Below are 23604 nucleotides of genomic sequence, written 5' to 3' on the forward strand. Positions count from 1 at the left end.
ATGACTATATATGTACATATGTTATATAACTAATATTTAAAAGGCCTTCGGACGAGTACCCGATATCCCACCAGATCACATCTCAAGCGCGAAAAGGAAATAGGGTGGATAGCCTTCCTAAGTCTTTTAAACATTTCTTATATAACTATACATATAGAGGCATGCAATTTATAATTTAAAAGCATAAAATAAGATTTGTAAAACCTTTGAACATAAATATTTTCTATAAAAAGACCGACTTGATGTCGATCTATAAAATGGTTTTGAAGGCATGGGTTTGATAAAGCAGTTTAGTATAAAGAACATTTGTTTGAAACACAATTGTAAATAAGTTTGAAATGTAATATACAGAGTAAAATGTACAGTGTAATAAGGAGATTTTAAACACATAAAGTGTTTATGAAAAACATTTGAAGGAAACTGTTTGGTAAAACGGCTAATGAGTAGTAAATCATTAAAATGCTGCTTATTAATCACATGTGATTGATATAATAAGTGGCATGATTTCTACTTGTATCCCCCCCCCCCCCATAAAACATTTGAAAATAGTTAAAACATTGATTAAGGGGTATGAACTCACCTGTTGTGGGTGATATGGATGAACTGAAGAGGTAGGACCGCTAGGTGTCAAGTGAAGTCTTGAACACACATATGATCCTAGTTAACATATCATTTCACATATATGTAACAAATTAGTCTATAAACAACTAATAAACAAGTCAAGACACCCTAGGACATGCTAAACACCTTTATCAAGTGTTATTAGCCTCTAGGATTGCATCTAAGTGTTTATAGGGGAAGCTATTGTGTGTATGGCTCAAGGAAAACTCCATAAGGGACTTCAAGACCCTAACAATAATACCAAATGAGTTTACGGCCATGAAGCCATGATTTTACGGCTGTGAACTCATACTTATGTGTCCATTTGATGTTTGATGCTCTATAAGGCCATAGTAAGCATTTCTACTTAATGGCTTGGTCTATGGAAGAGTTTAGGGCATAATATAACTCCTTTTAGGAGTTTACGGCCCTGGGACCATATTCCCTTGGATTTTACAGTCGTAAACTCCCTTGGGAGGATGTTTAAGGTGTTTTCAAGTCCCTAAATTAACTAGGAACTAAACTAGGCTATTGTACTAGGCTTTGGAAGAGTTTATGGCACCTTTTGGCACCATTTTATGGATTCCACGGCCCTAGAGCCTTTTGGGCCATGAACTCTCTTTCTTCCTTGAATCTTAATTGTTTTGGTGGTCTAAACATGTAATGTGGGCTTCTAGTTTGAGATCTGAGGCTTTGAGGAGCATTGGGACACTTTTGGCCCTTAAAATGGAGTTTACTCCCCAAGTGTTCTTGGGCGGTAAACTCCCAAATCTTGGGTTTTTGGATTGTTTTCTAGTCCTAACAACATTTATAAATAAGCCTAAGTTCGTTACTTATCATGGGGAAAAGACTAGGTAGCATTTAAGCCTCATTTTGGAGTTTACTCTCCAAGAACGTTATTGGGCAGTAAACTCCCGAATCTTACAGATTTGATATGTAATCTAAGTTATTAAGCACATAATAAGCATTATAAGACAACTAGAGAAGTGTACTCACGATTTGGGATAAAAACCCGAAGATCCGTGAGAGAGAAAATGGCTTTTCTCTAGTTGGAAATGCGAATAATGAATGAATTTGGTTCAGAATTCTATTTATAGTCCTGAGATATTTTTGGCAGAAAATATTTTTATCCCTGGAATGAACTCTACTATCCTAGAGTATTGGAATAATAGTGTTGCACTAAGCCCTAGTGCATCCACTCTCCTGATATCTCCTTAAGTGTAAATCCTGAAAAACCGCTAAACTTATACTCGAAGTCTGGAATTTCACTAAAACTATTCTACTTCTATTGGCTTCAAATGGTTTGTACAGAATGAAAATTTCGGGTTGTCACACACCTTGTTTGTGATGCTCGACATCCCAGTCACAAACTTGAAGGGCACAATCGAGATTTAAACATGCCTTTGAAAAGTTCAATGAATCTCAAAGATCTAGGAATTTCAAACCAATTAAAACTTAACAATTTATTTCATTTTTCATGGTGGAAATTGGTAAATTGTTGTTTACCTACCTTCACATATTTTACAATTAGATTACAGCATCCCTCTTCGCAATTGTAAAATATTGTGTTGGGTCCTAGCCTTAATATTTCGTTTTGGGAGTTATATTAACGACTTAAATCAACTAACTTGAATTTCTCCCTTATAGATGTCTAGGTCAGACAACTATGGTCTTCCCGAATCTGTTGGAAAAGGCTTTCCACATGAAGATGATATTCTAGAATATCATACTTCACTTCCTCCATGTAACATCCCAAGATTTGTCATTTGTAGTCCCTGGGGATAGAAGGGTGAAGCCATGAAGGTCTAAGGGCTAATTTGAAACTATTGGGATTAGGAGGAGGACGTTGCGTGTACATAAGGGTACTCTGAGCGTACTAGGCATGCCCTAGTACGCTGGGCATACACTTGTGTATGCTGGGCGTACTCATGGTAGAAGGAAACCCTAATATTTAGGGTTTGGGGACTATGTAAGCAACATTATGGGCACAAAACCCTCCCTTACCCCAGCCTCCATTGCTTAGAGTCGTTTTCCCCAAAACCTAGCCATTTCCTTGAGTGTTTAAGCTTTTTGAGTGTTTCTTGAGTATTTTAAGAAGAAGGTGTTGCATCAAGGAGTTGGAGAAGAAGATCAAGCTTGTAGATCTGAAGTTGGTTTGTGCCCTAGAAGCTCCAAAAGGTAAAAAAAACTGTTAACTTTATTATTTTATGAGATAGATCTAGTCATTTTAGCTTTATGGAAGCATTCTTGTCCTAAAAGTGTGAAAATGGTTCATTATATGATTTGGATGAAATGAGATGTCCTTTCAGACCTTAGAGGAGGTCCTAAGTGATAAAAATGGTGTCCCAATAGCTAGATTTGTCTCATGCATGAAGTAGGAAGGTCTTAATGGATTTAAGACGATGTATTAAGAACTTTCTGGACGTCCAAAATGATAAAGTTCGATACTTTATAGTCCTATGGCACATTTGGTCGATAGATTTGAAGTTTGAGCTTAAGTGCTTAAGCTATTAACACTTATTAGAGTTTTGGTGAAAACCAGTGTACGCCCAACATAAATCTAGTACGCCCAGCATACTAGGTCAACCATACCGATGGTGGTCAACATCTGGACGAGTACGCCCTGCGTACATCCTCTGTTGCGCCTTTGACAATTGGGCTTCGGGTTCGGGCAATTTATGGACTATTTGGATTTGGGCCTTTGCTGGACTTTATTAATATAATGTTTTGGGCTAAGTTTTGATAATGGATCTTGGAGTGAGGCCCAATTTGGTAAATTGGGCCAATAATGGGTTTTGTTTAAGCGCTTTCAAGGTTATAGAATTGGCATTGGGCCTTGGCCCAATAAAGAGAATGGGCATGATCGATTGTGTGGACCCCTAGTCAATATTGTTATGTTGTGTAATGACTTGGTATTTATTATTTGGATAGTTCAAGATTTTGGTGAGGCAGCGATTCGGGAGTTCGATTCTTCAGTTCAGATCGGCATTGCGAGGTGACTTATCCTCACTGTACTCAAGGGTCTAAGTCACCAAGGCCGGAACTTTGATTTGTTATTTGGGATTATTAATGTTGTGATATGTTAGCTCGGTATTCTGATAGATAGGATGGTTATATGCTAGTATGATATGTTAGCTCGGTATCCTGATAAATAGGATGGTTATATCCTAGTGTGATTCATTAGATCGGTATCCTGATAGATCGGATGTGGTTATGCTTAGTGACCTATAGTGTGGTTTGACTGTCTGTATGCTGGTAGGAGATTACCTGTTATATGTGCACATGGTTGATTGGTAATTGAGGGTATTCCATCCCGAGGATGATAGGACCCTAGTATGTTGTCTTTATAGAGTATTGTATGATTATATGATATAGGTGCGCATGTTTGATTGGTTATGTAGGCATTCCAACTCGATGGTTGTGGGCCAAGAGTATTCCATCCTGAGGATGATTGGACTCGTAGTATGTGTGCATTCCAACCCGATGGTTGAGGGCCTGGGGTATTCCAACCCGATGGATGATTGGACCCATAGTATGTTGGCATTCCAACCTGATGGTTGAGGGCCTGGATTATTCCATCCGGATGGATGATAGGACCTATAGTATCTATTATATAAGTATTGTGTGTGGGCATTCCAACCCAATGGTTGTGGGCCTAGAGTATTGCATCCCGAGGATGATTGGACTCGTAGTATGTGTGCATTCCAACCCGATTTATGAATATGAATTCTGGGAACTCTGATGTTTAAACTATTTTGAAAAGAAATTGTAATAACTAAATGGGTTTAAATGATTTAAAAAGTTTTAAATTGGCTCGAATTTTATGGATGTTATAAGTTCGTATCAGAGCCTTCGTTTGAGTGAATTGGAGGAATACTCATGTGAATCCAATATCAAACTAAGGAAAAAGATTTTCGAAATGATTTTTAAATGGTTTTCAAAATAAGTAAAAGAGGATGTGAAGTGTACGATCAGCCGGAGCCAGTAAGTAGACCCCAAAATACCATGCAGTTATTTGATTATGTGATAAGTTAAAACAACATGCTAGTGATAAGACAGGGATACTCGGGAACCGTATGGTAGATATGCCTGATCTTTGATGCCTTATCTTATGTAAAGTACCTCATTGATTGTTATATGACTCTTTCTCGTGTAAATTAACTATTAGGTGAATACTCCAAGTCACATGCTACATGGGTTAAATGATCTTAGGGTAAGGGATTTGGTCTTGCTGCACAGCTCTCGTATGAGTCCAACCGTTGTGGGATTATATCTTTTAGTCTAAGATTATTTAAGCCATGCGGTATGTGATTTTATTCATGAAATAGTTAACTGGCACCAATAGAGGGTCGTGTGGCAGTTGGATGGGTGGGTTGTGCGTGGTCGGTAAAGCCAGTTATGAGATATTTAGCATTCCTCTAAGATTGAAGATTCAGTGCTCGCTATGTTTATGGATATTGCTAGGGTGTTGTGGTGATACTTGAGACAAATATGGGTAGGTGTGGAAGGTAGTATCGGCCCGTACTACTGAAAGCACAGGACCCATACGCGTAGCAAGGAAGTCACAACCCCTGGGGTTTAGTTGGAAGTTGGTTCCCTGCTATGGATTATCCGAGACGTCTTGAGACCAAATCCGGGTTAGGATTGGAGGCTAGCAGCCAGGATAGGCCAGTATTGTTAGAGGATCATGTTAGTGAGATCATCCGGGAGGAAGTGATCAAGATTGTCCGGGGGCAGTTGCCATAGATGTTCAGGTTTATTAAGACCTCCATGGTTCAGTATTTCTACAAGCGTTATACAACCATAGCAGCTGTAATGACTGTAGGGGAGGAGCTGGTCGTGCTTTCCAGTATCGGGACTTGTTTCTGGGACACATTCTGATGAGCAGAGGACTGTAGTTACCTAAGATCAGGGGGATATTCTGTATTCATTGCATACCGCGGGTTGAGCAAGAGAGGCTGGCACATGAGTTTCTAGATTCGAGGCTCGGGGTTTTGCTCGAGGCCAAAATGTGAGTCGCGAGGACTCCAAAAGGAGTGATGATTATGTTCAGTTGCAGTTTTGCAGCTAAAAGTGGAAAGATTAATTGATGGATTGGACTGTCGTTTTATAGGGCAAGGATTACTCCCTTTCAGTTTTTCGAGCTCGAAGGAGTGAGCAGGCTTGTGACCCTAGGATCAGGTTGTATTCCAGCTCGGGGTCAGTTGATTGCAGGGATTGGTGACATTATTTCAGCGTCGGTGGCTCTGGTGGGTCGATGTCGCATAAGTATTTTGTGAGGTCCGGTTTGTCTTGGGTCTCTTGTATCAGGCAATAAGGATTGATTGTGCAGCCTATTGAACTTTTGGAACTGGCTAGTAATGGAGCACTAGTTGTAAGTAGTTGATTGTCATCAGATCGATCGTTGGGAAATGAGAAGGATTGGGAATCCTCTAATTTTCATTTGTCGTGAAGGCTTAGTCGAATCTAATTGGGGGAGAGTTACCTCGGGATGCAGAAGCAGGAGAGGTTTAGAAACGGGGATAGGTTACACAACCCGACAGGGAGAATGGAGGCCCCAATGGCTACCTGGTTTGAGGGTTATGTTGGTTGGGGGTTCGGTAAAACTCCCCAGCATAAGAAACACGTCTTCTTGGTGCTTGATAGCAGAAGTTAGGGAACCGGGTTGGAGTTCTAGTCATGAATTGAGTTCAGTTCGAGTATTCGGTCGAGGGTGTGCTCGACTCTGAGGGCTTTGGATTGATAGATTGAGGGTTTTCTTAGCTGTCAGGGCTCGACGGTTCATTCAGCACGGGTTTGCAGGTTATTTAGCGTATGTGGTAGACACGCGGGTCAGGGAACAAACCACGGATTTCCGAGAGGATGGACGATCGACATGGGGCCTAGGGTTAGGCCGGGGTGAGAGTCCACAACATGGATCAAGAGTTCAGAACCCCAAGTAGGTGAGAACAGTCTGCATGGGAGAGATCACCAGCAGGGGTGGTCTAGGGAGGTGCTTAACAGTTTAGAGCGGTCCGGATAGACTGAAGGTCTGGTGAGGCGGTCCAGCCATGCTGAAAACTCTGTATGTGTTTGTAGATCTATGTGCAGGTATTGAGTATGCTGCTATGCTATAGAAATCAGTTGGTCTATCCCCAAGTATTGAACATGATGATGGAGTATGCTGAAGACTTTGTATGGGTTTTTTTAGTTATATAATCAGGTTCTGAGTATATATGTCTTATGGGGTAGCAACTTGTCTGCAAGTGGATAGTGTAGGGTGAGGTTTCAGCACTGTGACACTTGTTGGTGTTGTGAAGGGTATAGATTAGGTCTTCTTGGGCAATGGAGGAGGTGAGAACCTCTAGGATGGACTGCTGGACATTTGAAGTGATGATAGCGGTGTCGATAGGTTATTGGGAGCATTCCAGTCATGAGATGAGGGCCGGAGAGGGCATACCAAACTCATGTTATGGGCTCAGAGGCAATCCAGACCTATGTTGAGGACCATGTAAGGGTATTCTACTCATGGGATGTGGGCATAGAGATTGTGTTGGTTATGTCTCTGGTAGGAGCGCGTTCGGATTGCATGTATTGTTGAGATTCAGGGGAGTTGCACTCAGTTGTGACGAATCAGAGGATGGTGGATGAGATGCAATGATAGATCCTTGGATCTCAAGTTATAATTAGACTCGAGTTATGTTCATAGAGGTATTCCAATCTAGAGTATTCCATCCATAGGATGACTATGACAACCCAAAAATTTCTTTTCTACACAACCACTCACTTCAACAGAAGTCAAAATTGTGTCTGCTAACTTTCAAGCTTTTGGAATAAGTTTGAGTGTTTTAAAGTTAGTGCTTCAGAAGATATCAAGAGAGAGGATACCGTAGCGTTTATTATGTATCAATAAGTGCCCAAAACTTCAAGAGTTTGGAGTTTATGGTCCAAGATGGTATTGGGACCGTAAACCCTCAAGACTATATAAGTAAGACTTAGCCATTTTGGTTCATTTCTTCCATTTCAACTAGAGAAAACCCTATGTTTCTCCTAAGGATCTTCAATTGTTCATCCCAAATTGTAAGTACTTCAACCCTAGAGTGTATTAAAGTGTATTACATGCCTAGATAACATGGAAATCATCCAAATATCCCAAGGAAAAGGTGTTCAGGGCCCAAGATCCTCTTGGACCGTGAACACTAAGAATGAGGCTAAAAGTGTGCCCTATGTCCCTATAGACCTTGGAACCAAACATAGAAACTACCCTTGACATTTTTAGACCTTAGGAGCATCCAGAACACACCCAAAGATCACAAAGAACAAGGTGTTTACGGCCCAAGAATCTTCTTGGACCGTAAACCCTAAAAAGGGTGCTAAAGTGTCCCTATTCTCTTGCCAAACCTTTGAAACAAACCTAGAACCTTCCTTTGATGTTTTTAGCACATGAAAACCACCAAAATACCCCATGTATATGTGTTTACGGTTTGGGAAACCTCCCAAAACCGTAAACACCCCAAATGCATGTTTTGGTGCCCCAAATTCTTTCCTTAAGCCTAGAAACTAGCCTAGACCTTTACCTTGAAGTGTTTAAGACTTGAGAACATCATTTGACCATAAACCATTTGGGTTTACGACCGTAAACCCAAAGACAAATGGTCCAAAAACCGTAAACCCCATAAAGGGGTGATATGTTGCCCTAATCACTTCCTAAGGCTAAGACTTGAAGTTAGGATGCTTCAAAATGACTTCTAGGACTTCAAATCACATAATGGTCAAAGTACCATGAGTTTGAGGTCGTAAACTCATGGATATACAACCATAAACTCAAGTGGATTTGGTTATAAAACCGTAAACACCCTTAGATGCCATTTCACTTCCCTTTGATGAATCACATATGATTCCAACACTTAACCAAGGTGTTTCCTAGTCCCGGAAGGTGTTTCCTTTCATATAGTTGTTTATAAACACTATATTCATGTCAATATGTGTCCTTATATGTCATTTAGGACTTGTTGTGTCTCGGGACTTCATTCATGGAACTTCTCATCCGTACGCGCATACCTGTTTGAATCACCCACATCAGGTGAGTTCATACCCCGTAAAGAATCTTTTAACTATTTGAACTGTTTTAAGGGGGATACAAGTTGAACACAATGATAATTGTGTAAATGGTTGTTATAAACATATTTCAAAATGTTACTTATGTTATTTATAAGTTGTCAAAACATTTCAAAACTCTTTTAAAGGTTATGTTACTTTATAGTTATACAAAACTCCGTTTTTAAAGTACAAGCATAACTTAGTAGAGAAACAAGTCTTTTCAGTAACAGTCCAAGTAGAGCATTAGTAAACTATTATAGGTATAGTTTAGGAGAATGATATTCATTACTTCTAGTACAATGAAGCACACAAAGAGTCAGTCCAGTTCATGAGTCTATACTAACGCAATACGCTTACTTAGATACAATATCAATTTACGATAACAGAACAGAACATGATAAGGTGCTTTAGCATGGAACAAGTTCAGGATCTAACTATACCAATGAATCACAATGCATTGTGATAGTTATATTGGGTATAAATGATCATAGTAATGTGGATGTTCGCGGCTTGCACTCCTGCAAGGGTCGCGTGTAGTTCCTAGAATCTCTTGCGAAGGGAGCGTTTAGCATAGGATCTAGCCATCACATTATGCCTTAACCCTCAATTAAGGCAAAATAGTACTTAAAGTAGTCACTTATTACAAATACTACCGTACTTACACTGTCAATACGACAATTACAGAAGGATATAAAATTCCAGTGTCGATGTTATTAATAGTCGTACAGTCGGGTCTTGGTAGAAGGCTACTTTCAAAACAATCAGGTCTTGGTAGAAGACTACTTCTAAAAGATAGGACCATAATGCTAGACTTATGATTCCTTAATGTATACATCATAGGATACATATATACCAATAGGATCTGACAGCTAATAGGATGTGTGTTCTCCGCTTCATTTCTTGTCCTTGTTTGGTTGTTGGCTTGGAACGGATTCACCCAATCTATTATCTACCCGAATCTATATATATTTTTGCTTAGTATACATTAAGTCATCATAACGGTACCAGGTATGGATCGGGTTATAGGACACAGAGCCAAAGCACAACTTTTCTAGTACAAAACATACTTTTCAAAGTCATTACTTTTGGTATACAAAACTAGAAATTTCCTAGATAAGGGCTTAATCCATTTTATTAAGCCAATATACACTTAAAGACTTTAGGTGAAAAACTCTATAACACCCTAGTTTATACACCATGTTTATATATAAAACTAATACCCAATAGATAGTTAAATGTGTGTTTTCCGCCTTACTTCCTGTCCTCGTTGGGTTGTGGACTTAGGGTAGATTCACCCAATTAACTATTCTACCCGATATCAGATTATATATAGCAGTATAAACAAAGCTATTATAAAAGTAGTCACTGTGGTCAATATTTTACTATAAGAAATATAGGTTTTCTTAAAAGAACTTTTCATTAAATATAAAGGAACCATTACAAATAACTCCATGAGTAACAAGTGAATACACCAGGGTTATATATGATAACGATCTAACACCCAATTGAATGTGTGCTATCCACCTTACTTTCTGTTCCCCGTTGGGTTGTAAGCTTAGGGCAGATGCGCACAATCGATTGTTTGTTTACTCTGAGTATATATAGCTTGTACTCACTTAGTACCCATAGAAAGGCTTGTAGTGTCATTTTACTTAACTTTCATTTAAGTAGGAAATATATGATTTTCTAGAGGAACAGGCGAACTTTCCAAAACATAACTTACAGCTTACATCACTTTTACATAAACATTTTCCACAATGCTTTACATATTACTTACATCACTAAAATCTTATGAACTCACCAGCTTAATTGTTGATCAACTCTTTCAAATAACTTGTATTCTCAGGAGACTATTAGACAAGCGCTCGTGCTGCGGATTCAGAAGATGGAGCATTATAGCTTCAAGTCTTGTTTTGTTATTTGTTTATGACTTCTATGTTTTGTGGACACACACATTGTAAACACTTTCTTTCTAAATGAAATAGTTGTTCATTACTTGCTTATAATATACATATCTCGTGATACTAAACATGACGTCCTCCAACCCCGAACGTTTCCGTCATTATGGTTTTGGGGTGTGACAATGACCGGACCCTATGATTGATTGGACCTGATATGTTGGTATTCCAACCTGAGGGTTGATTGGGCCAAACATGTGTGGGGATACGAGGGTATTCCATCCTAGGGATGATTGACCCATCGTAGGCATGCCTGGTATTCCAACCTGAGGGTGATTGGGCTAGGTGTGAGTGTTCGTGTTAATTAGTGGATTGATTTTGTATGATATTGTGGGAGCTGAAGGACGCATTATCCTGTCAGCACAAAGGGTTCGCTACAGGAAGAGGGAATGTCGGATTTCCGATACTTTGGATCATCAGGATTTTGTCAAGATGGCAAGTCGCATGTAGGATAAACATTTTGAAAAGTTTCGGATTCACATCGCTTTTCACGTTTGGCAATTAGAAAGGGTGCATATTAGATGAGTAGGTGGTCATATCGTTGCGTGATGATCGGGTCGGAGACCACTTGAACTATGTAGGGAAACTAGTGGCAGCATCAGAAAGGATCCGAGTAGACATGGGAGCCAGAGTCCAAGATGCGGGAGCATTATCGTGAATGGTTCGTCGCAGTAGGCTTCGAGGACGAAGCCTGGTTTAAGTGGGGGAGAATTGTAACATCCCAATAATTTTCATTTATAGTCCCTAGGGATAGAAGGGTGAAGCCATGAAGGTCTAAGGGCTAAATTGAAATTATTGGGATCAGGAGGAGGACGCTGCGCGTACATAAGGGTACGCTGGGTGTACTCATGGTAGAAGTAAACCCTAATATTTAGGGTTTGGGGAGTATATAAGCAACATTATGAGCATAAAACCCTCCCTTAACCCATCATCCACTACTTAGAGTCGTTTTCCCTAAACCCAAGCCATTTCCTAGAGTGTTTGAGCTTTTTGAGTGTTTCTTGAGTGTTTTAAGAAGAAGTTGTTGCATCAAGGAGTTGGAGAAGAAGATCAAGCTTGTAGATCTGAAGTTGGTTTACGCCCTAGAAGCTCCAGAAGGTAAAAAGCTTGGAACTTTATTCTTGTATGAGACAGATCTAGTCATTTTAGCTTTTTAGAAGCATTCTTGTCCCATAAGTCCTAAAATGGTGCATGTTATGATTTGGACGAAATGATATGTCCTTTCTAACCTTAGAGGAGGTCCTAAGTGATAAAAATGGTGTCCCGATAGCTAGATTTGTCTCATGCATGAAGTAGGAAGGTCTTAATAGATTATGACCATGTGTTATGAACTTTATGGATGTCCAAAGTGATAAACTTCAAGACTTTGTTGTAACACCCTGAATTCAGAAGACCTAGAAAGGAAAGAAAACCTCAAGATGAGGAAGTGACTCGTCGAGTAGATGGGTGACTCGACGAGTAGGAGCACGAATTTGGTCGCGGGATAAGTGACCTACTCAACGAGTCAGAAGACTGACTCGGCGAGTTGGCCAGGTTTTGGGAAAACCCTAAATGTGTGGAAAGTGCCTTGGAAAGGCCAGTGACAGTGAAGGGTAAAAGGGTAAACCCCTTGTGTATCAAGGGTAAGTGTAACAGGAGTATCGGTAAGGTTACTGGTTGGATAAAAGTGTTGTACCCGAAGGTAGTAATGATCAGGTTATTTTGAAGATGAGATCTTCAAGGTTTGGATCAGATGGGTGGAGTGTGTAGCTAGTGGTAAAGTGGTGACCGGATGGTAAGGTAGTTGACCATGGCGGACTTCGAGGAAAAAGTCTAGTTTAAGTTGGGGAGAGTTTTAACACCCTGAATTCAGAAGACCTAGAAAGGAAAGAAAACCTCAAGATGATGAAGTGACTCTTCAAGTAGATGGGTGACTCGACGAGTAGGAGCGCGAATTTGGTCGCGGGATAAGTGGTCTACTCGGCGAGTTGGCTAGGTTTTGGGAAAACCCTAAATGCGGGACTTGTACCCTATTTAAAGAACATTACAACCCTTCTTCAGCCCCCTTGATACTCTCTCACGTCCAGAGCAAAACCCTAGAGTCTCCTTTGAGCCTGTGAGCCATTTTGTGAGTCTTGAAGAATTCTTAGAGTTTGGAAGGTGAAGAAGGAGATTGGTGATCCAAGGAGGGAGCAGTAGATCCAGAAGATCCATCTCATCTGCTGCTCATATTAGTAATCAATTTCCTTTCTTGCCTTGTGGTTTGTTAGATCTCCTTTTGTCCCTTTTCGGAAGTTATGGACCAAGAATGATGCCTTATGGGATGTGGACATCACCAAGCTAGATCCTTTCAGATCTAGGGGTGTTTAGTGAAGTAAAGGCATAAAGGTGGGAGCTTTATGCCATCAAACCTCCCCATGCAAAGATTAAGTGGTTGTTATGGCCTTTTGAGCAAAAAGGGCTATGTAAGAGTGCAAAGGTAGCAACTTTGTGTGACATCCCGACCCTAAGAGGCCAGATCTGGGTCTTGGATGCCTTGAGCTTGTATGAAATCATCGTATTAGTGTTGGACATAGAGAGACTCGGCGAGTCAGTTGTAGGACTCGGCGAGTCAGGCCAGTTCTTGCCCCAAAACCCTTCTCTTAAGGGTATGAATTGCGATTGGAAAGGGACTCAATGAGTCTGAGTCCATAATGGTCATGAAGTTCATCGTACTCGACAAGTTCAAGGAAGAACTCGGCAAGTCTAAGTCAATGTCCTTAGTTATGAGAATGGACTCGACGAGTTGTTCATACAACTCGACGAGTCACAGACTAGACACATTCATATATGGATGATGAAATCGACGAGTTCAAGGATGAACTCGGCGAGTCGGATGAAGTTGGTCCCGATTGAGTGGTTGAAGCAGAACCCGTCGAGTTATTGCTAGACTCGATGAGTGGATTCAGGGTTGTTTTAGGATTTGAGGAGTATGGACTCGACGAGTCAGTAGACCAACTCGGCGAGTCAGGTCAATTGGATGTTAACTTTTACCATTGACTTTGACCAAGTTGGACCAGGGTTGACTTTTGGATTATTGATCTAAATGTTATTTTGGGTATTGATAGTTCGGGAATCTGAAGGGTCAGCGGTTCAGAAGTTGCCGATTAGCAGTCAGAGGTGTTCAGCAAGTTTTTGGCAGTGCGAGGTGAGTCTCCTCGCTGTTTGTATAGGTCTACGGCACAATGTCGGCCCATTTCGTTTATGTATGGTAGGAAGACCCGGGGGTTAGCCCTATGCATTATGCATGGAAGACCAGGAGGAGGCCCTTCTCACTAGGTATGTTATTATGTATGGTAGGAAGACCCGGGGGTTAGCCCTAGGCATTATGCATGAAAAACCAGGAGACGGATCCTGGCACATGATATGTTATTATGTTTGGTAGGAAGACCCGAGGGTTAGCCCTAGGTAACATGAATGCAAGACTGGGAGGTGGCTCCTGGCGCACTGTATGCTATTACGTATGAAAGACCAGGAGGTGGCTCCTCGCACCCTATATGCTGAGTAGCCTAGTAAAGTGGTATGTATAGTTGTCTTTGTGATGCTTGCATGGAAGACTAGGGGGTGGCCCTTGGCATTTGTCTATAAGACCCAGGGAGTTGCCCTAGGCTTGACCAGGAAGACCACGTGCGACCCGTGGCATAACACCAAGACTATGTTTGACACATAGCACCTTAGCAAGACTATGTTTGGCACATAACACCTTACTTGATTATGGATATGTTGGTTATGTATGGCTCCTGGTTATGTATGGCATGTATGGATCAATCGATATGTATGGTATATGGTATCTAGGGAACTCACTAAGCTTCGTGCTTACGGTTTTCAGTTTTGGTTTCAGGTACCTTGTTCTCAAGGAAAGGAGTCGTCTCGATCGCAACGCATCACACTATATTTTCCTCACATGAGATCTTTGGGATTACACTCTGATATGGTTTTGTGATAATATGTTTTGGTTATTGACACCTTGGTTTGACATGGGATATTAATATGAATGTTTTTATACTGTTGGTTTTTCATAATAACTTAATTAAAACGAAATTTTTGGTCTTGAATTTTGGGATGTTACAAGTTGGTATCAGAGCCTTGGTTTGAGGGATTTGGGCACACTCTCGGATGTGTCTAGACTCAAACTGAGGGCTTGATATGAAAATTTTCAAAAGGAACTTGAAAAGTAGTTGAAAAGAGAAAAGAACTTTGAAAAGAACAAGGTGTGTGATGCATGCAATCGACCGAGCTCAAGTAAGTGGTTCCCAAAATACCAATACATGTTTGATATGTGACATGATATGATTATATGAACTGCATGCTAGATTAGGGCTAAGGATCTAGGAGGATGCCTTGAATGCCTGTTGTGTGAGCTGCATGCTAGGACTGTCTAGTTAGCAGTAGGATAGCCTGATTAGGTTATGCTTGATATGGTTACTCAATGCACGAATGTTGCTTGCTTTGTGCTATAGGGGTCCTGGATAACATTAAATAACTAGTGAGTGGATATGTAACAATATTCGCAAGCTAGTTAGGGAAAGGAAGTAGGGACTCCTAGTGCAGCTGATAGCAGAGAGTAGGTCGGAGGGTGCCCTAGGAAAGCCTAGGACGAGATTAGTGGAAAAGGGTATCGACAAAGGGACTTGGTGAAGTTGAAGCAACCCTTGAGGAAAGTATGGATAGATGTGGAAGGTAGTATGGGCTCGTACTACTGGAAGCAGAGGATCCGTACTCGAGTCAAACATAGCCGAGATGGAACCAGGAAACTTGGATGTTGTGTGAGACCTCCAAAGAGTATGTATGATCCTGACATTTATGTGTTTATTCTTAGTATGGTGACCACTCGACATGGAGCAGGAGGATCAGGGTCTGGGTCAAGATTAGGATGAGGGTCGGGGGCAGGATCCGAGCAGGTTGATGACGGGCTACACGAGTTCATCGCGTCTGAGATCATGAGAGGTATCCTTGAGTCAACCCCGGTCATTTTCGGGTCCATCAAGGAAGGGATTATTGAGCTGATGGAGGATCGCCTCAGAGCTTTCCGAAGTGATATGGCATTCAGCCAGTCAGATCGCGCACATTGTCCTTCAAGGGCTTTAGGGGGTGTAGCGCGCCAGACTTCCACGGGGTGAAGGACCCCATTGTTTCCAGGAGATGGATTGCAGATATTAAGTTTGCAAAATTGACGAGCTTCTATCCCGAGGGGTCAAAGGTTCGATTTTCTGCAGGATGCTTGAGAGACAGAGCCAGAGACTGGTGGGAGTCGGTTAGTGATTCCTTGGGAGCCTCAGCCATTGAGGCTATGACCTGGTCTGACTTTGTGACTAGGTTTAGGGCGTAGTTTGCGCCGACGGTGGAGCTCCAGCAGTTGGCCAGGGAGTTCCTAGATATGAGACAGACGACAGATTCGGTGGCGGAGATTACCGCCAAGTTTCGGGAGAGGGCCTTATTGGTGCCTTAGTATGCAGGGGATGATGAGATGCAGAGCACCCGCTATCACGACATGTTGAGAGCTGATATTCGGGAGCATGTCAGCTTCTCGGCATGCTCGACCCTGGACTCTATGATTTCCAGGACACGGGAAAGGGAGATTGATTTGGAGCACATTGCAAAGAGGAGGTCGGATTAGATGTGTACTTTGGAGGGTCCTGGGAAGAGTCACAAGATTTCAGATCAGCGATTAGTAGGTCGGCAGGGCCGAAGTCAGTGCAACACGTGCGGGAAACTGCACGAGGGAGTTTGTCGTTCCAAGGGTTCAGGACTCGATTCATCACCGTCATCCTCATACACACGTCTCAAATCAAAGCACTCTCTGCTCTACGGCTCATGGCATCGGCTACCACATTAGCCTTGTCGGGGTGATATAAGATCTCACAGTCGTAGTCTTTCACTACATCCAACCACCTCCTCTGTCTTATATTCAGGTTGGGCAGATCCATGAGGTACTTCAGACTCTTATGGTTCATGTATATGGTGCACCGGACTCCATACAGATAATGGCGCTAGATCTTGAAGGAGAACACCACCGCCCCCAACTCCAAATCGTGGGTGGGATACCTTGTCTCATGAGGATTCAACTGCCTCGATGTGTATGCTATCACATGCCCCCTTTGCATCAACACCGCACGCATCCCTGATATAGATGCATCACAGTAGACTACAAAGTCCTCCACTCCCTCGGGATGGGCTAACACTGGAGCTTCGCATAATCTCTGGCGAAGAGTCTCGAATGAGGCCTGCTGCTTGACCCCCCATGCAAAAGTAACACCCTTCCGGGTTAATCTGGTAAGAGGAACAACAATCTTGGATAAATCTCCGATAGTAGTTGGCCAAACCTAGAAAACTCCTGATCTCGGATGGGGATCTTGGCACCTCCCATCTCATAACTGCCCCAATCTTGGCCAGGTCGACCAGTATCCCATTTTGATTAACGAGATGTCCAAGGAAATGGACCTCTCGTAACCAGAAATCACAATTGGAGAATTTGGAATAAAGCCGCTCAGCCCTTAATACTCCAAGAATCTCTCGAAGATGCTCTTTGTGCTTCTCTCTGGACCTTGAGTATACTAGAATAGCGTCGATGAACACGATCACCGACCAATCCAACATGGGCCTGCACACCTGGTTCATTAGATCCATGAACACTGCCGGTGCGTTTGTGAGCCAAAAAGGCATCACCACAAACTCGTAATGTCCATAACGAGTTCTAAAGGTCGTCTTCTGGATATCCTCTTTGAAAACTCTCATATGATGATATCCAGATCTCAAATCAATCTTGGAAAACCAAGATGCCCCCTACAACTGATCAAATAAATCGTCGATCCTCGGTAGTGGATAATGGTTCTTGACCGTCAGCTTCTTCAACTTCTGGTAATCGATGCACATCCGGTGTGAACCATCCTTTTTCTTGAAATAAAGGACCGGAGCTCCCCACAGTGAGCTACTTTATCTGATAAAACCCTTCCCCAGCAGCTCCTGGAGCTTTGAGGATAACTCCTACAACTCAGGCGGCGTAAGGCGATAAGGTGCCTTGGAAATAGGCGCCACAGCCGGAACCAAATCAATCTAGAACTCCACCTGCCTTTCGGGAGGCACGCCCGACAAACTCCTCGAGAAAAACATCTGGAAACTCACACACTATTGAAACCTCGTCTATAGAACTAGGCCTCTCTGTAGCAACCCGCGTATCCATCACGTACGCCAAAAATCACATACAGAACTCACAAGAAAAATACCTATATAGAAATCAGCCTCTCTGTAGCAACCCTCGTATCCATCTCGTCGGCTATAGAAACCCTCAGAGGTCGACTCAATTCCTCACGTCGGATACTGATGTGACAACTAAAATCTAAAGACACGAAGGATCAACTCACACTCGAGTCAAATAACACCAAAGTAGTTAGAGAACTCACAAGAAAAGTACCTATATACAACACATAATAAGCACAAAGAATCTCAAAATAATATAAATAAGGAAATATGTACCATCCACGACATCAGGTGTTGCACGGACCTCCTCCACTGTCAGCTGAAAAGCTCTCCCAGGAGCCCTCGGATCCTCGCGCTTCACTGGCCGACTATCAGTAGCATTAAAAGCAGCAGGAGTGGAACCCTGGGCTGATCCCTGAATGAGCTGAGGGTACTCGGCCTTCCGATGACCAGTTTGGTTGTAGTGAAAACAAACTGCAAACCCCTTAGGGCAATCCTTCGCCATATGCCCCTCTTTGCCACATTTGTAGCAAATCCCTACCTGACATGATCCCTCGTGACTCTTGCCGCACTTGCCACAAGTGCGACCCTTTTGGCCCCCAACTCTCGCATCAGCGGGCTTCACCCGCTTCGTCGCCGACTGCGACTATATCGGTCTCTTGTCTTTACCCCGGGACTGCTCCTCCTCTATTGTCTGCAACTCTAACTCAATCTCCCTCCTCTTGGCATTGGTCTGAAGCTCAGTCAATGTACGATATGACGATTTTGCCACAAAATCCCATATATCCCTCCTCAGTATGCTCAGTTATCTACTCATATGTGCCTGCTCAGTAGACACGTGCTCAGGGAAAAACAGCGCCCTCTCATGGAACGTCCTCGAGATTTCAGTCACAATTTATGTCTTCTTCTTGATAGACAAAAACTCCTGGGCTAACCGTTCCCTCTCCACCTAGGGAACATACTTGTCTCGGAACAACTATGTAAAGCTCTCCCATGTCACTGCAGCATGATCTGCAGTAGTAAAGCTGACTGTCACGAATTTCCACCACTCCTTTACTCCCAAGCGAAGCTGGCTCAGTGCAAACCAAACTCTCAAGTGCTCGGGGCATGAACACGTGTAAAAACAAACCTCAATGTTGGAGATCCATCTCATAGCAGCAATTGGATCCTCTGTCCCATCAAACTCCGATGGCTTCGTGTTGTTGAACTCCCGGAACAACAACAAGTCACCTCCTTGTGGCCTAGCAGCGACTATAGCTACGGTGACTGTAGCAGCAACAGCCTCAGTAATAGCGGCATAACACTCATCAAATTTCTCAATCAGTGTGATCTTAATAGACCCGAACATCTCTGGTATCGCCTCTCGGATAACTGCGGCCACCTCCTCATGAATGATCCGGTGGATCTCCTCGTCACTAGTAATACCGCCTTCAGGGTTGCGGCATGTACCCACCATGATGTCTCTGAAACACAACAAAAAAATCATCAGAGACTCGCTCGAGCATACTCACGCTCGATTTCCCGCCCTTACACGCTTCTTGGTACCCTAAGTATTCTTACTTGGGTTGCATATATATTTGGTGCTTTCAGTAGTATGGGCCCAATACTACCTTTCATATTAACCTGTAGTCACCTCAAGTCCTCCTCCTAGGGTCCCAATTCACAAGTACTCTATCTCTCACGAATATCAGAATACTCTCTCAGTAGACCTCTCCTATGCTCATCCAAGTATCTCTCCTAGATTATCCCTCGACTCAGAACTCTTTCTATGTGATTCCTGCTAGATACTCCTACTCATCATATACTCAAGGCAAATAACAGATAGCAGCAACTTCTAGGATAAGGCATCACAAATCAGGCAACTCTATCCCTAAATATGAAATACCTAGCCTATCCTCTAGCATGCATCCCTAACATCTCATAAATATGTCATAACACAAATAAGTAAGGGTATTTTAGGTAATCACCGTTCGGGCTTTGGCTGATTGTACACACTGCTCAAACTCGTTTTTCTCCTAAAACTCTTACTTATTTTTAGAAAAATCATTTCTTTTGAAATTTTTTTCTCAAATCCTCAATTTGAGTCCAAACACACCCGAAGGTACATCCGAATCCCTCAAACCAAGGCTCTGATACCAACTTGTAATACCGTAAATTTTCAAATAAAAATTTCATTTTAAAAATCATATAATTATCATAAACATGGTTCACAAATCTCAAAAATGACGCTTTATCAAAAACACATGTTCTTAAATTGTTGAAACACAATCCAGGATCCTCAAAACATAACTCCGCCTCATGTGTACAATAAAGCTGACGCCTTCCCGTGATCCTGAGAAGTACCTGAAACACATAACACATATATATTTGGTGCTTGCAGTAGTATGGGCCCAATACTACCTTTCACATTAACTTGTAGTTACCTCAAGTCCTCCTCCTAGGGTCCCAATTCACAAGTACTCTATCTCTCACGAATATCAGAATACTCTCTCAATAGACCTCTCCTATACTCATCCAAGTATCTCTCCTAGATTATCCCTCGGCTCAGAACTCTTTCTATGTGATTCCTGCTAGATACTCCTACTCAACATACACTCAAGGCAAATAACAGATAGCAGCAACTCCTAGGATAAGGCATCACAAATCAGGCAAATCAGGCATCACATAACACGGTAAGCACGAAGCTTAGTGGGTTCCCCAAAATACCACACATAACTCATTAGCATGTCATGGCTATATCTCAAATAAGACCCTCTGGTCGATGTGTCTCAGTGGAAACCTCCGGTCCCACAACTTGGGTGGACCCTCCGGTCCTAACTCAGTAAAGCTTAGCATAATACACATCATAAATCACAAAGATTTAATGCAGGATATCACAATACTCAATATTAGGATACAAGACCCTCCGTTCACACAAAGTTACCACTTATGATAAGTATAGTGAGAAGACTCACCTCGTAAGCAAGCAAATAAACCTCGTACACGAATCACCGATCTAGCCTCCGTCTAACACATATGATAATTATCTCTAATTAACACTTCAATCACGACTCTCAATAAACCAAAGGCTATTCTGTCTCTCTAAATCTTGGAATGGGTAAAAGACCATTTTACCCCTCCATGGTCTCCATAATCCATGTCTTGACCAAACCCTAAAGTCAACTAAAGTGAACACTCAAGTCAACAGTCCATGTTGACCCGACTCGTCGAGCGCATCTCTGTAACTCGTCAAGTCCCCTCGTTTCTTCAAAAATGTCATGAAAGTCCATCTTAACTAGTCGAGATATCTCATCAACTCACCGAGTTTCTCATGTCCAGACTCGTCGAGGAAAACCCTAGCCGACTCGTCGAGTTGGCTCATCAACTCGGCGAGTCCCGTAAGTCTCTTTTCTTGTTCATATGCTTTAAGGTAGATTCACAACCCCAAACTCTAGATCTAGCTTCCCAAGGCTGAGATACCACGTAAAGCTACAATCTTTACGTCCATGCATGGCACTTAGGGCTTGAAAATGCTAAAACAAGTTCCATTTAAGGTCTTAAGCATAAAAGCTCCTCTAAAGTTGGATAAAGCTAGGACCTTTAGACTCTAGGGACCTCAGGAGGTCCAGATCTAAAGTCCCAACCACTTGGTAAGTTCAAGACAATCAAAGTCTCAAGGAAGATGGAAAAAGCCCTAAAACTCCATGAAAACGAGATCTAATGACAATAATGGGCAACACAGAGACTTTTTTCCTTCAACAGAAGGTATATATGAAATAACACTAGATCCAAAAGTCTCTTCTTGTTCCTTGCTTTGATACTCTACTCTTCTCTTCAAAAGATGCACTAAAATGCCTAAAGATTAGCTCTCTCTCTCTCTCTCTTTTTTTTTCTCTCTCTCTCTCTCTCTCTCTCTCAGCTCAATATAGACGATTAGGGTTTCACACAGGGGAGGAAGGTGGTTGGTGAGGCGGAAATGAGGGCTTAAGGTCATTTAAATAGGACCCAACCCCGGAGATTTAGGGTTTCCTCTTAGAGCGCCAACTTGACGAGTTGGTCATAAAACCCACGTGGCCAATCCGCCTCTACTCGACAAGTTGGGGCATCCAACTCATCGAGTTGCTCAATCAACTCATAAATAAATATATAAATAATATACATGAGAGTCTGGATATTATAAGAAAAGAGAGTTTATATGTGTTTTGTGACTATAACTGCTTATTTATACATAGAGACACTAACCTCTATAAGTCGGATTCGTAAAATCTCGGTATAATCTTCTGCTCCAGGATTCTTGATCATCAGGTCTTCTTTCTTTCAGAATTCCAGAAGACCAAGTCTCATTTGTGTTCTTCTGCTCCGGGATTCTTGATCATCAGGTCTTCTTTCTTTCGGAAATCCAGAAGACCAAGTCTCATTTGTGTGGTTCCTATAATAATTCCCCTTTGACAGGGTCTTTATTGATATATTCTTTATTGATATATTCAGTACCTGGATCAAGGAAATAAATAAAAGAGCAAACATAAGGGTTAGTAATATCTAAAATCTCAAAGATGTTGGTTAAGATCCGGCTAGGATGTTACTCTAAATCATGTATAAAATTGAAGTCAAAATTTCCACCCATATATATCATCAATATAATTGTTTATTTATAGCGAATAAATTATATGAATTTGGATAAATATTGAGTTTCTTTAGATATAATAAAACGTAAAAATTAGTGTTGTACATTTTCAATGTATTGTGTTTCTTTTCATACATAATGTGTATATGAAAAATAAAGTATAGAAAACAAGGTTTTATTTTCTTTTTTGTTGTACAAATTTGACTTGCACCTTTTTTGAAGTATACCACATTTCATCTATACAATAAACCAATAAATGATATAACCCAAAAAAAGGGTTTTCTTTTGTCCGGGAAAAAATAAAAATAAAAATACAAAAAAGTCAAACGCTAGTGGTCAACATTTCTCTCATAGTTTTTGAATGCATGAGTCTTGAAGATGAACTCTCTTCCATTGATCGCTTCTGTGCATCACTTCTCTTCGAGCCGATCAACTTTGACCAAAAGCCATTGCTTTTCTTCTGTTTCCCATCAATTTCTACAATATTTTCACTAACAAAAGCCATTGATCTACTCTTTCTCAAGAACGAAAGATATCCCTTTCTTTCAACATCATAAGTTTTACGTTGATTCAGATAATTATGCATGGGAGATGCCGTGTAAGAGGGGCCATTGGATGATCCACGCGATGAAGAAACCGAAGACACAGAAGAGATAGTCGATGAAGAAGATGATGAAGAAACGTTCGTCACTGCACGTGATGAAGTACTTGATATCTTCGATAATCTTTCTCTTAAACATAACGAGCAAACACCCGGAGATTGTTGGTGTTTTGGGTGTTTCTTGCAGGTTTTTGTCGACGCCGATGATCTTTTTCCGTTTTCCATTGTGTACTTTTCGATATTTGTGAATGAATCGTGGTGTTTTTAGTGGTGGTCTTTCGTTTTATTTATATAGCTGCGAGGGTTGTGTTTCCACTGGTGTTCATGGGAGTTTCCTGAGAGTTTCATAATAATGACTTTTTTGACGATTTGTTGGATGATTTTTGTAAAGTAGGGAACAATGAGATTGACTTGAATAAAAATGGACGGTCAGGATTAGAACTTAGGCATGCCAATTGCAAATTGCCAATTGGGAAAAGAAATCGTGTATTTACCATTAGACCCCTTATCTAGTGCCCTTGTTTAAATGTTAGTGCTTACATTATCAA

At 41.6% G+C, this 23604-nt stretch overlaps 1 protein-coding gene across 1 annotated transcript; it reads right to left on the bottom strand.

Moving 5' to 3' along the window:
• Positions 1–22614: 22614 nt before the first annotated feature.
• On the bottom strand, positions 22615–23349 carry LOC111889918 (uncharacterized serine-rich protein C215.13). Its single transcript, XM_023886062.3, has one exon. The coding sequence runs from the start codon at positions 23279–23281 to the stop codon at positions 22778–22780; it is 504 nt and encodes a 167-aa protein (XP_023741830.1). The 5' UTR covers positions 23282–23349; the 3' UTR covers positions 22615–22777.
• Positions 23350–23604: the final 255 nt, after the last annotated feature.

Source organism: Lactuca sativa, chromosome 9 (genome assembly GCF_002870075.4).
Source record: "Lactuca sativa cultivar Salinas chromosome 9, Lsat_Salinas_v11, whole genome shotgun sequence".
Classification (NCBI taxonomy): domain Eukaryota; kingdom Viridiplantae; phylum Streptophyta; class Magnoliopsida; order Asterales; family Asteraceae; genus Lactuca; species Lactuca sativa.

What these genes read in the sequence shown, in the direction of transcription:
- LOC111889918 (XM_023886062.3), bottom strand. Translation starts at nt 23,281, where the DNA reads ATGGAAAACGGAAAAAGATCATCGGCGTCGACAAAAACCTGCAAGAAA.